This window comes from Scyliorhinus torazame, chromosome 10 (assembly GCF_047496885.1).
Source record: "Scyliorhinus torazame isolate Kashiwa2021f chromosome 10, sScyTor2.1, whole genome shotgun sequence".
NCBI classification, from domain to species: Eukaryota; Metazoa; Chordata; class Chondrichthyes; order Carcharhiniformes; family Scyliorhinidae; genus Scyliorhinus; species Scyliorhinus torazame.
Window position 1 is genome coordinate 103262896 of NC_092716.1, and position 14538 is coordinate 103277433.

The following is a 14538-nucleotide window of genomic DNA, read 5'->3' on the forward strand; positions in this document are numbered from 1 at the left end:
TTTCTGTAGCTTTCTCACAAGCAGCAAGATATTTTGAGGCACCATACAACACAAAACACGTAGTAGAGATAAAACTGAAAATGTTTAAGGTGATGGTCGAGGAGATAGAGTTAAATCAATAGCATATCTGAAGAGTACATTATTCATGGGATTTATTAAACCTGAGGAGGGAACAAGGGAAAGGAAACAAGGCAGCTGGTATTAGAGGGAAACAATGCACGGGTGGAACTATTTGAAATATTTGAATATTGAAGTTAACCTGAGGCACTGATAACAATTGGAGCTGCATAGAATAGACAATGGAAGGTGGAACTTTGTGAAGTTGAGGACATGGGATGTAGCAAATTTGACGTGTTCTGATTTGAGGACGATGGAAGGAGGCCGACTGGGACACCATAAAAAAAGTTGACCTTCAATGCGATTAAGTCATTGACTAGCGTTTTGGCAGGTATGGGGGGCAGCTGTGGTGGGCAAAAGCAATCTTGTACTGCAACAGAAAATAGGGGACCCAGAAGATGATAAGCAGGCAGCACTCAGTTTCTGCATCTTCTTATTCAGCCCCAGGTGGCAATCAAGGCCAGACTATAACCATTGCCTTAGAGTTAGTAATGGCAAGGTTCAGGTTGTGGAATTCACAGTAATCATTTCTGGAACCATACAAATATCAAGAAATTAAACTGATTCATCCAATATTTGAGAGAAGTATTAGTATATGCTGACATAAATCTTAATCCTCTATTGTTTTACAAATGAAGTGAATATAGTCCAAAAGACAATCTTGAAGATTTTCCCTCCTGTTAACTTTAGCTGATCTACTCAACAAGACTACTTAACATATTCACCTTGCTTCCATGTTGCCCACTACACGCAAGTAATTCTTGTGGCGTTTCAGCCTGCGCTGCACTTCATGGAAAAGATAGCGAAGCTGCATGAATATCACCAGGCTCGCCATCGACAACCATATATTTCCGAACAACTGGACGGGGATATAAAGTGATATTACAAACGATACTGTCCAATAGTGCAAGGCTTCACATGTTTTCCCCCCCCAGAGATATAAGAAAAATACATGAAATGCTGAGGGTCATATCAACATTTGAAATAAATTTAAAACAGGTCAACTTTTCCAGCATTGACAACAAGCAAACTGTTTGGACAAAGAGTCAGCTAATTCTTACACAGTATTTTGGAAAACACTGAAGTAAGATTGTGAGTTTTTCCTGAGATGGCTTTTCACTTAAAAATCTCTTCCCTTGGGTTTTTTACTGTTATCTGTGACTAATTGATGCTTTGTCCAAAATTAATAACAGCTTGGCCAGTGCAGCTTTTAACCACTGCATTACTTTTGAATTAAGATCAACAAATTACTGATGTAATAATTTCACAAATATCAAAACAAACTTGAACCAGATTCAAAATTGAATTGAATGCGACTGGACAAAACAAAATCTGTTCTGACACTCAAATTAGATAATGGCTGATCTGTATTCTAATTCTATCAAACCATGTTAGCTCCATAACCTTCAATATCCTTGGCTAGCAAAAATCTATTGATTTCAGATTATTACTAACTGTGCTCAAATCTGTTTTTTTAGGTTTTAATTCTTCAATCATAAATAAATTTATGTGAAGAAATATCTCAGAACTGCCCTCCTGAATGGCCCAGCTCTGTTTTTAAGATTAAGCCCACTTGTTCTAGACTCCTCCACGAGCTGAAAGAAAATCTACCCCATCAATTCCTTTCAAATCCTAACATGTGAAATTAGAAATCACAGGATCCCTACAGTGCAGAAGGAGGCCATTTGACCCATCGAGTCTGCACTGACGCTCTGAAAGGGTACCTTACCTAGGCCCACTTCCCCGGAAATGCCGTAATCCCACCTAAGGAGGCAATTTAGCATGGCCAACCCATCTAACCTGCACACCTTTGAACTGTGGGAGGAAAACGGTGTACCCAGAGGAAATCCATGCAGACATGGGGAGAATGTGCAAACTCCAGACCGATAGTCACCCACGGTGGGAATTGAACCCGGGTCCATGGCGCTGTGAGGCGTTAGGGGCTGATTTAGCACAGGGCCAAAAAGCTGGCTTTTGAAGCAGACCCAGGCAGGCCAGCAGCGCGGTTCAATTCCTGTACCAGCCTCCCCGGACAGGCACCGGAATGTGGCAACTATGGGCTTTTCACAGTAACTTCATTTGAAGCCTACTTATGACAATAAGCGATTTTCATTTCATTTTTCAACAGTGCTAACCACTGTGCCACCGTGATTATCACTGATAATCAGATGGAATTTCTTCTTTTTTTTTTTTAAAGTCAACCTCAACAGGTAGCGCTCGATAATAATGTCATTAAATGGAAATTGACTTTTCAATTGCCACAATTTTACAATGTTATTCAAGAGAAATTATCTGTGCACTCACTGGGAAGACCCATCTCTTAGAGTATTTTTGCTTGACTATTCAACTCTGTGTAGAGTCCAAAAACAGTATTTCACCGAAAAGCTATTCCCCCCCCGGCAGAGGCTGTTAGTTGTTCCAAACATCTAGCACCACTCCACTGTTAGGAGACCACTCATCCAAATATAGGATCTTTATAAATAAAGATTTAGAATAAAGAATTCTTTTTTTTTTAACCAATTAAGGGGCAATTTAGCATGGCCAATCCACCTACCATGTACATCTTTGGGTTGCGAGATCCTCTTTTTAAAGCATTTGTCAACAGCATGAATCCACGGGAAAATATAGCAGAGGCCTCCAGATCATGTAATTTCCTGAATGTCCATGATGAGCAACGATTATCAAATTTACTTGCATGCTTGACTAAGATATAAGCTAGTCCCTGTGGGAGACTGTTTGGTATAGGCCACTCTTCTACCTCTGCGGAGTGTCTGGGCAATTTCTCTCTTCACATGCACTAAATTAACCTAGACAAGACAGTCCTGCTTCTTTTAACACTTCATTAGTAAATGCAGAATGTATACAAGCTATATTAATCAGGCAATCTTTGATCCAATCATTAGCTTTTGCTGAGACAGCACATTTCAGCCAGGGTAGTGGAGGGATGCTAGAGGTTGCCTTGGAGATTCTGAGCAGCAAGATGAAAATGGGGCAGCTTCACAGGTGGCTGATGAAAGGGCAAAGAATCAAGTTTAACCCAAGATCCTGAGCTTGATCAGCATAAAATGCTGTGCAAATGCAACCCACGCTGTTTCGACCTGTCACGGTGCAATTCAAGTTGCACAACTTTTTTTTTAAAAAGACTACAATTGATAGCTGCTGCCGATTCATACACTGAACAATCCTGTTCTTGGACAGATTATGCTTTAGTGTTGTAGTAGCTCTGTCTCAGCAGATTTTCAAGATGATAGACATCTCACTGCTTAGCCATAACCATGATCGGCGCATGTGTGAGTGTACTCAATGCAAATCAGGGTCTACACACTAATCTCTAGGATCCAAGAACAGCTAAGTATTACCCACCAACATGTGAATGTGATGCATCAGGTCAACTGAAAGCAGGTTCAACTCCATGACAAAATCAGTGTAATAAACATAGGTGCCTTTACTCTCCCAGGTTCCCTCATGATTCAGATCCCATAGATGGATAGAGTACCTATAATAAAATACAGAGTTCACCACAGCAAAAAATGTATCATTAATATGCAAAACACACCATCATTTCAGTAACCTTTTTTAATTCATACATGCCTTGTGGCTATCACTGGCGAAGCCAGCATTTATTTATTGCCTAGCAATGATTGTCCTCAAGAAATTGGTGGTGGCAACTGAGCAGTTGGCTAGGCTATTTCAGAAGGTACCCAAGGCATTAAATGAATCAGATGCATTTTTACAACAAGCCAGTTGTTTCATGGACTCCTACTGCCTTTTTATTCCATTTTAATTTATTAACTGAATTTAAATTCCCCACCTCCCATGGCAGGGTGTGAACTTCTGTCAGTAGATCATTTGTTAGCCTAGATCTCTGAATTACCCAGTCCAGTAGCATAACCATTACACTACCATCCCTGGAAGAATACTCCAAATAATTTCCTTAATTACCAAACCCAACAGATTAGACTGTGGAATGCACGTGCCCTCAAAATCACCTTAGGTTAGTGCTGAGGAACTAAACTTTTTCATTCCATACTCAATGACAGCATCCAGGACTCCCCGATAATACATGAGCCAGTCCATTGTAACACATACAGTGCAGCAAAAATGCACTGATCTGACAAAGCATCTCAACTTTAACTGCCAGAGTACACCCTTAACATGTAATAATCCCACCATTACTTTGCAGTCTCAGATTTTACTATTTAGGTACAAGTGGAGCAGTTTGTGCATCAATGACAAGCACTTATTTGCATCTGAACAAAGAACAGCAAGCACTGACTTCAAAAAAAAAATCACCTACAATGTCTTCTGTTCTCCAATCCTCCAAACGAGCAATCATAGAATTTACAGTGCAGAAGGAGGCCATTTGGCCCATCGAGTCTGCATCGGCTCTTGGAAAGAGCACCCTACCCAAGCACACACCACCACCCTATCCCCATAACCCCACCTAACATTAAGGGCAATTTGGACACTAAGGGCAATTTAGCATGGCCAATCCACCTAACCTGCACATCTTTGGACTGTGGGAGGAAACCGGAGCACCCGGAGGAAACCCACGCACACACGGGGAGAACGTGCAGACTCCGCACAGACAGTGACCCAAGCCGGGAATCAAATTTGGGTCCCTGGAGCGGTGAAGCATTTGTGCTATCCACTATGCCACCGTGCTGCCCTCTAATACCTCAGCTGATCAACCTTCATGTATGAACCTAAACAGTAGCCTGGCAGACTGTTCAACTACAGAAATTGAGCCCAATTTGATCAACATGCACCTACAGCATACAAAATCGCAGAATAACTATCAAGAGTACACTATCAAGAGTAGCAATCCTGGGTTGTCTCCCAAAAATTGGGGCACTAGGCCGACTGCAGCATTCCTTCCATCATCCCAGTCGAGACAAGCTAACTCACCACAGAGGAAGATGTAACTTGACAATTTTCTGGTTCTATGCCTAAATTATACACTGTCTTTACCAACAGAGATCAAAAGGAATGGGACAGTTCTAATTCGATTGAATTCGCACAAGAAAAGCTCTGTGCTGTAAAAGTCTATGGGCTGAGATCTTACGGCTGTTCACACCAGTGAGATCTTACTGTCCAGTCAACAACACACCCCTGTTGCAAGTTTCCCTGCATGGGGTGGATTCAATCGAAAATCCCATTGGCAGCGGCGGGACCAGAAGATCCTGCCACTGGCCAACAGTGGGCTGCCTCCCACCGCCGAGAAACACACAGCAGGGAGGCCAGAGAATCTCGCCCTATGTCTCCTCACAGAAGAACAGCATTTTAACATCCTGCACCAGTAAGCATCCAATTAATGCTTCACACTTTAGCCAAATAGCAAGCACCCTACATTGTAATTTTCTGAAAGGAAATATTCATCAAATAACTTTGTACCTACCTAAGAATAACATGCGCTGTCCGGACGGTAACAACCAGGCACTGGAATAGACAGAAGAGGTTAGCGATATGACAATACAGCGTTGTACAGATAAATTGAGGGCAGACAAAATAGAAAAGGATACCAGAATACATTTACTGCTTTTGTATTGTATTTTTTTTTGTTGTGAAAAATGGTATCAATTAAAACAAAATATTTGTAAAAACATATGGCTTTTGCTGTCATTACTGTATCACCACAAAATGATTACTACACAAAGAACAAAGTAATCATCTTACCTCAGCTGCCATGAAAGACAGCGTATGCATTCCATGTGAATATCCAATTAGTGCACACACCACAGCCAGACTGCAACAGGACAGCAACATGGAAACCAGCAGGGCCAAGACACGGATGTGGCTACTCATTGGAGTAGTCGGAGAAAAGGACAACTGGATCAGAGGAGAGAGTGCCAATGTGGTAAGAAAATTAAATCAGAAATAAAAATCAAAGTACTCGAGCATACTCAAGGAGGTAAGTGCCAATAAAGGCAAGTTACTCCAACAGACATCAATAAATTTTAGAACTCTGGTCACAAAGACATAAAATATCAACTGGAATGCAACACAAATCCGAATGTCCTGTTGGGTCTATTTGGAGAATGGAACAATACATGCCCTCCACATAAACTCTCAAAATCAACTGTGCACTTAGTAGGCAGCACAGTAGCACAGTGCTTAGCACTGTTGTTTCCCAGCGCCAGGGCTCCGGATTCGATTCCCGGCTTGGCTCACTATCTGTGCGGAGTCTACACGTTCTCCCAGTGTCTGCATGTTCTCCCCATGTCTGCATGGTTCCCATCCAGTGCTCCAGTTTCCTCCCACAAGTCCCGAAAGACATGCTGTTAGGTAATTTGGACATTCTGAATTCTCCCTCTGTGTACCAGAACAGGTGCCGGAATGTGAAGACGAGGGTCTTTTAACAGTAAATTCATTAGAGTGTTAATATAAGTCTACTTGTGACAATAAAGATTATTATGAAGTTAAACTCAACTCCAGCCGGCTCTGTTCGAAACTGCTTTTGAAAATCCCCAATGGAAAAATGGCTCAGCCCACAAAGCAAATACCGTACATAGAGCTTGTGTACAGAACACCAGATAAATCAAGCTTGTTATCTCAAAACGTTTTAAACATTGAAATTTCAGAGCTCATGAGACTCTTCATATGTCAGCATTTAGAAACATTCCAATATAAATCACTGCCCAACAATGAAAGGGAACCCAATTTTCAATATACAAAATTCCATGATTTATACAAATGGACACAGCAAACATTTTACAGAATTTATTCAACATTTAAGTTTTGGCTTTTAGCCACCCGAAAGTTAATTGAGAATATTTACTCAGAAAATGCTAGATTTATCCATAAATATGATGGAATGTTGTTTATGAATTTCCCAATAAAAGTTAATCTTGAGTGGTGCTGAGCAACAGCTCTAAAGCAGAAACAGAGACATGCATTGTTACACTTCCCTTCACCCTCCTGCCCTCAAAGGACAGCTTCCTCATTCAGTTCAGAAGAAGGAATCTGCATCCACTACCATCATTCTGTCAGAGACTGACAACTTACACAGCCTCAGTGTGGTGATTGCTTCTGACATAGTGTCTGTGCTAATCATTCCAATCTAAACTTTTGGGCTTGTATTTTATGTTGAGCAGCCTTTTATGTTACCCAGTAGAACACTCCCTTGTAGCTGCACTGTTCAAGTTGATTCAGCAGGTTTAAGGGTCAACTCACATATTCAAAGCGATCTTTGCATAGTTGGACCATGAGGTGAAGGAAGACAAGAACAGCAAACCAGAGGGACCACATCACCACTTCCTCAACTGTTTGAACATTCAGGACACCAAATATGAAAATAAACTTGTAGAAGATGAAGTTCCAAAATTTATCCTTCAGGTGCTGCAGAGAAAGAGGGAGAACGCACACATTGTCTGATCATTCGTTTCCTTCAAGTTCATATTACAAGAGAAACATAAATGGAAAATTCCACTGGTTGCAGATTAAATCAAAATTACAATGTTCAACACCAGAAAGGTTGGCACAAACAGTGGAGTTCTCGGTCTTTGCCACTACATAATAGATACATTAGCTCTAATGTACAAATCATAAAGTGAAGAGCAGGTGGGCAAAGCTCTCAGGGAATCTGAATATTTTAAGAACCTTTGGTTTATACAGTCTTTTTTTTTTAAATCAAGTTTATCCAGTGTGTAAAATTAATTCAGATACTTGAACCTTGATATACTAACGGTTCCTTTGGAGCATTTTTATTCTTCTTCACTAGGAGCTAATGCCAGACATTTGTACTGGGACCATGCTCAAAACAGCTGATCGGAATTGGCTATTTTCTATTTCTGCAAATTAATCATGCTGTGCATCACCACTGAACTCTAAAGTATTTTGACATTATTTTGGCGAGTGAAGATACATTAGACATTAAAGAATAGCAACTGAGAATGTCTGCTGTCATTCCATCCTCACTTATTATTTGCTCAGAATGCCGAGAGCTCACACACATGTCTGCATGCCGAGGACATGAGCCTGTGCATGCAAGAGGTTGGGAGGGGGAGGGGGGGGCAAAGGGAGAGGAGCTCATTACTGTGTTGGGGAGGGAGATAGAGAAAACCATCTTTAAATTAACTTTATAACAAATGCTTCAATTAACAAATGGAGGGGGCGGCATGTGGCGCAGTGGTTTGCACTGGGACTGCAGCTCTGAGGACCCGACCCTGGGTCACTATCCATGTGGAGTTTCACCCCCACAACCCAAAGATGTGCTGGTTAGGTGGATTGACCACGCTAAATTGCCCCCTAATTGGAAAAGAAAAATAACTGGCTACTCTAAATTAATTAATTTTTTAAAATTAACAAATGGAGATTCTCCAGTTTACAACAATTGGATTGATACAGCACCTTTAATGAAATGTAAATAATTTAACGTAATTTAACAAAAATTAGGGAAGATAGTGATGCAGTAGTCATGTCACTGGACAGGTTATCCAGAAGCCCAATCTAATGTGCTGGGGACATGGGTTCAAAACCCACAATTGCAGCTGGGGGAATTGAAATTCAATTAACAAAATCTGAAATATAAAGTGAGTATCACGAATGGCAAGAATGCCAACTATCATCAATTGTTGTAAAGATCCAAGTGGTTCATTAATGTCTTTTAATTGAATAAATCTGTTGTACTTACCTGGTCAGGCCTACATGGGACTCCAAATCCTCAGCAATGTGGTTGACTTTTAATTTCTCTGTGAACTGGCCAAACAAGCCACTAACTTGTGCAATTATGACGAGCAACAAATGCGGCCTTACCAGCAATACCCATAGCATATGGAAGATTTTTTTTTTTTTTTTTTTAAACTCTCATGGTGCTGCTATAAAAATAGGATAAGGAAGCAATAGTAGTTAGCATTGTTGCCTCACAGCACCAGGGTCACGGGTTCAAGTCCAACCTCGGGGGCCTGTCTCTGAGGTGTTTGCACATTCTTCCCGTGTCTACATGGATTTCCTCCGGGTGCTCCGGTTTCCTTCCACAGTCCAAAGATAGAACATAGAAAATACAGCACAGAACAGGCCCTTCGGCCCACGATGTTCTGCCGAACCTTTGTCCTAGATTAATCATAGATTATCATTGAATTTACAGTGCAGAAGGAGGCCATTCGGCCCTTTGAGTCTGCACCAGCTCTTGGAAAGAGCACCCTACCCAAACCCAACACCTCCACCCAACACCAAGGGCAATTTGGACATTAAGGGCAATTTATCATTGGCCAATTCACCTAACCCGCACATCTTTGGACTGTGGGAGGAAACCGGAGCACCCGGAGGAAACCCACGCACACACGGGGAGGACGTGCAGACTCCGCACAGACAATGACCCAAGCCGGAATCGAACCTGGGACCATGGAGCTGTGAAGCAATTGTGCTATCCACAATGCTACCGTGCTGCCCTTAAGAACAAATAAATCTACACTATATCATTTTCCCGTAATCCATGTACCTATCCAATAGCTGCTTGAAGGTCCCTAATGTTTCCGACTCAACTACTTCCACAGGCAGTGCATTCCATGCCCCCACTACTCTCTGGGTAAAGAACCTACCTCTGATATCCCTCCTATATCTTCCACCTTTCACCTTAAATTTATGTCCCCTTGTAATGGTGTGTTCCACCCGGGGAAAAAGTCTCTGACTGTCTACTCTATCTATTCCCCTGATCATCTTATAAACCTCTATCAAGTCGCCCCTCATCCTTCTCCGTTCTAATGAGAAAAGGCCTAGCACCCTCAACCTTTCCTCGTAAGACCTACTCTCCATTCCAGGCAACATCCTGGTAAATCCTCTTTGCACCTTTTCCAGAGCTTCCACATCCTTCCTAAAATGAGGCGACCAGAACTGTACACAGTACTCCAAATGTGGCCTTACCAAAGTTTTGTACAGCTGCATCATCACCTCACGGCTCTTAAATTCAATCCCTCTGTTAATGAATGCGAGCACACCATAGGCCTTCTTCACAGCTCTATCCACTTGAGTGGCAACTTTCAAAGATGTATGAACATAGACCCCAAGATCTCTCTGCTCCTCCACATTGCCAAGAACTCTACCGTTAACCCTGTATTCCGCATTCATATTTGTCCTTCCAAAATGGACAACCTCACACTTTTCAGGGTTAAACTCCATCTGCCACTTCTCAGCCCAGCTCTGCATCCTATCTATGTCTCTTTGCAGCCGACAACAGCCCACCTTACTATCCACAACTGCACCAATCTTCGTATCGTCTGCAAATTTACTGACCCACCCTTCAACTCCCTCATCCAAGTCATTAATGAAAATCACAAACAGCAGAGGACCCAGAACTTGATCCCTGCGGTACACCACTGGTAACTGGGATCCAGGCTGAATATTTGCCATCCACCACCACTCTGACTTCTATCGGTTAGCCAGTTCGTTATCCAACTGGCCAAATTTCCCACTATCCCATGCCTCCTTACTTTCTGCATAAGCCTACCATGGGGAACTTTATCAAATGCCTTACTAAAATCCATGTACACTACATCCACTGCTTTACCTTCATCCACATGCTTGGTCACCTCCTCAAAGAATTCAATAAGATTTGTAAGGCAAGACCTACCCCTCACAAATCCGTGCTGACTATCCCTAATCAAGCAGTGTCTTTCCAGATGCTCAGAAATCCTATCCTTCAGTACCCTTTCCATTACTTTGCCTACCACCGAAGTAAGACTAACTGGCCTGTAATTCCCAGGGTTATCCCTAGTTCCTTTTTTGAACAGGGGCACGACATTCGCCACTCTCCAATCCCCTGGTACCACCCCTGTTGACAGTGAGGACGAAAAGATAATTGCCAACGGCTCTGCAAAGATGTGCAGGTTAGGTGGATTGGCCACGCTAAATTGCCCATTATTGTCCAACGGTTAGGTGGGGTTACAGGGGTTGAACGGAGGATTGGGCCGAGGTGGTGTGCTCTTTCGGAGGGTCAGTGCAGACCCGATGGGCCAATACATCCTTCTGCACTATAGGGATTCGACGATTTTTTTCTTGCAGTCTTAAAAGGCAAGCCTCACCTGTCTTTCACTGACCCGCAGTGTCCCGAAGACCATGTACTGGATCAGTTTTCCAATCAACATGAGAAAACAACATGCCGTGTTCACCAGCACCTGACAAATTAAACAAACATCACAATGTTATTAACAAGTCTTTACTCTAACCAGTAATGCTCCAGGGTCAGGATGAACCCTTTTACAACAAACTCACAAAGAGAACCGAGATAGCAGCCAACATTCAATCCTTGGTTAGTATTTGAGGTGCAAGATAATAAACTTAACTCCAACATTATAGTACAATCTTCAAACCCTGGCGTGATGTAAAAAAGAATGAAAAATGTAATTACTAGCATTGTGAAGCAGTTAGTAAGCGAATAGAGAGACTTCTAGTTTTCAGAATCACAAGTGTTTAAGATTGTAAATGGCAGAGAGATGGTAAATTCAGAACAATACTTCAGATGACAGTGGGACAAGGGCACACAAGCTCAAAATGGCAATGGCAACCAAATTTAGAACGGATGTTGAGAAGTACAACTTCAGCTTCCAGGTTGTCTAAATTCATTCTACTCAGCATACTAATCAATGCAATGCTACAATAACCTTTAATCACAGAATTGAGCAATAAATCGAGAAAATCTACTCTTCCCTGATCAGACAGCATCTTGCACAGAAGGATTATGAAACTCAACAGGTAATATGTCAAATGGTCCAGTGGCTTGAGCGTCAATAAACTGCAGGGGTGCACAATGGTTAAAAAGGGTTTTTCATGCTCATCCTTGCTATAAGTAATTTGTGTATTAATCTGCTGTAATATTATTCAAATTATATTCTCTTTCACCCTCTTTGTTATTTCAGTGTCTAGGAATAGATTGGGACAATAATGCAGGGGGACATTGTGAGCTCTAAAGTAATGTCCTGAAACCCACCTAACTATAGCTTGTTGTCTCAGCTGTAACAAAGACTTGCATTTTTCAAAATGTCTCGAAGCACGCCACAGCCAGTGAAATGCGACAACCAATTTGCAAACATCCAACTGCCACAAAGAGCAATTTGATAATGACCGGCTAATCAGTTTTGTATTATGTTGAGTGAAGGATGAATATTGCCCCTTTTCGCTGCAGATAATCTTTACATAATTGGAACTGGCAATTAGACTTGAATAAAGTTCATTAAATGGTCTGCCAACCTGTAAGAAATTTGCAGCTCTTTATTCTGCTGCCTCATCTCACAATTGCATCATGAATAGCTACTGTTGCTCTCTTTGGTTGGCTCTGAATATGGCGGTCAATATGGTCGCCTTCCTTAATACTAATTACGTTTGCTCTAGAGTCGCCAAGTATCTTTCGATACCGCCACAAGGTTTAAAACCGAATACTGATCAAAGACTCAATACACCAGTTACTTTGTTCAAAGTCAAATGTTTATTTATTTACACACACAGTTAAATATACTCATGAACAAATACCACAGACTAAACTATCACTACTGCTAAAGCCTATACTTAGCTTCAGGTGCTCACTCAGTCAGAGGAACAATGGCCGTTGTTCGGATCTGAGGTCGAAGTGGTGAAGGGGAATAGCTAAGATAGTCTGTCTGGTAGCGCGCGTTGACCTTGGACTTACTTGCTTCTGGTGCAGCTGGTGGACAGGTCTCTCCTCGGTGAGAGCTGGGTCCAAGAGAGCGATTCTCTCTTGGGGGCTCCTTCTTATACCCAAAGGGGCTTCGCGCTCTTTTGGGCGGGCCTTGAACTTGGCCCCAATAAATTGGGCCGTTTCTTGATCATTCCTATTGATTTCAACCAATAAAGGGGTGGGTGCCCTGATGGCTGGGCGTGTCCTAGGTGGCCGTGGGCCTGCTTTGTTCCGGTCTCCTCTGGCGCCGGGGTGTCTGCCTTAGTATCGTTTACTCAAATGTTACTCTTTTGTTCCCGGAGATGGGCCATTAGTATGCTAATAGGCCTACAGTTTTGGTCTTGTCTGGGAGCTGCGGCTCCAATATGCAGACAAACCCTGAACCTGCTCGTTTTCTCAGTATTGTCCATTTTCCCATCAATATTTACAAAGTGTCCATTTTGTAACCGGGAAGTGGCCATTCCAGATGGCTACACTACATCAACTATCAACGGTTATTGGCAGCACATGAGCCCAAATACAAGTCTGAAAAGGACGAAGCCCTTTTAAAGAAACTAACCCATCAGGTGATCCTGCTTTTACCTTTGGAAGATATTTTTGGATAGATGCCACTCGCAAATAATTTTTAGACCAGTTAAGAAACATTCAATCAAAAATTCAAAATGAAATGACGAACAAAATAGGATCATGGTAAATAGAATGTGGTTGCTGGATTAGACTCGCATCAAGAGTTTGTCCGGAGATGCGGCGTGAACGGGTGCGTGGCTGCGTTTGTGAGCTCCGGCTCTATTTGTCATTTAAATCCTTCATTTTATCCAAATGCACATCGGATGATTACTTACTTTTGGGATACATGTCTTGTACTATGCCTCTGGAAGATATGTGCTAGATTTTAGCAATGAGGGGCAGAGTTAAATCAAAAAATCCTGGTTTGATTGAGGTCCTGAGGCAACTGGGGTAGGACCCAGCTTGTAGTGGCGGGTTTGATGAGCAGGCCTCGGCATTGTTGTCAGCATCAAGATTATGGCTGCCATTGCAGATGATATTCTGGACAATGATCTCGGCTCTGTGGTGCAGGTTTTGGTGCTCACTTTGATGAACTGAGAAATATCCTCAACAGAATAATGGAAGCGGAGAAGGGAATGCTGTTACTTGGTGGAGCAATCTCCTTCGTTTTCAGTCCTTGCAAATCATGTTTTATGGTATGTTCTTTACCCTGACCAACTCGAGAGTAGGGGCTGGACAAGGAGTGCTCATGCTTTCACAATCTCTATTTGAAGGTTTCAGGTTCTAATGGAGTATGTTGTACCCAGCCTTCCGAGGCCCAGGGTCAATTGGTGACCCCAACCACTGGTCTGGTGTTAGCTTGTCCTACATGCTCGTCGTGAAGGGTTAAAGGCGGCAAATCGCCTCCTACTACCGGGTGGGTCTAGGTTCCTTGCTCCCTGGGCATCAGGACGACGGCATGGCAGATGTGAAGGCACTTCATTTGATGGAACTGGAGGAATCCTGAATATTGCTCGACGATCCTGTCGTGGCTTTGACCTTTCCAAGCACCATACATACGTGGTGTTATTATCCTGCAGTCCATCAATAATCCTGAACTTTATTCCCTTGTGATTAAGCTGTTGATTTCATGTTATTGGCCTGCAACTTCCTGCATGATTTGCGACTTCAGCCGCTGGTGCGTCGCACATGTGCGGTGTGACACCCTGAAAGTGAGGGCGCTGATGTATGCGCATTGGAAACGCGTGGCATTTAAACTCCCGGCCATTTTTTTTTTTTTTTTTTTT

At 42.4% G+C, this 14538-nt stretch overlaps 1 protein-coding gene across 1 annotated transcript in view; it reads right to left on the reverse strand.

Moving 5' to 3' along the window:
- The window catches only part of amfra (autocrine motility factor receptor a), a 90461-nt gene that overhangs the window by 41587 nt on the left and 34336 nt on the right, over positions 1-14538 (reverse strand). Inside the window, exons 2-7 of the mRNA XM_072518535.1 lie at positions 11136-11228; positions 7291-7455; positions 5794-5946; positions 5516-5556; positions 3481-3613; positions 843-976 (exon numbers count right to left, since the gene is read on the reverse strand). Of these exons, the coding sequence (XP_072374636.1) occupies positions 843-976; positions 3481-3613; positions 5516-5556; positions 5794-5946; positions 7291-7455; positions 11136-11228 (719 nt within the window). The remainder of the gene's footprint in view (positions 1-842; positions 977-3480; positions 3614-5515; positions 5557-5793; positions 5947-7290; positions 7456-11135; positions 11229-14538) is intronic.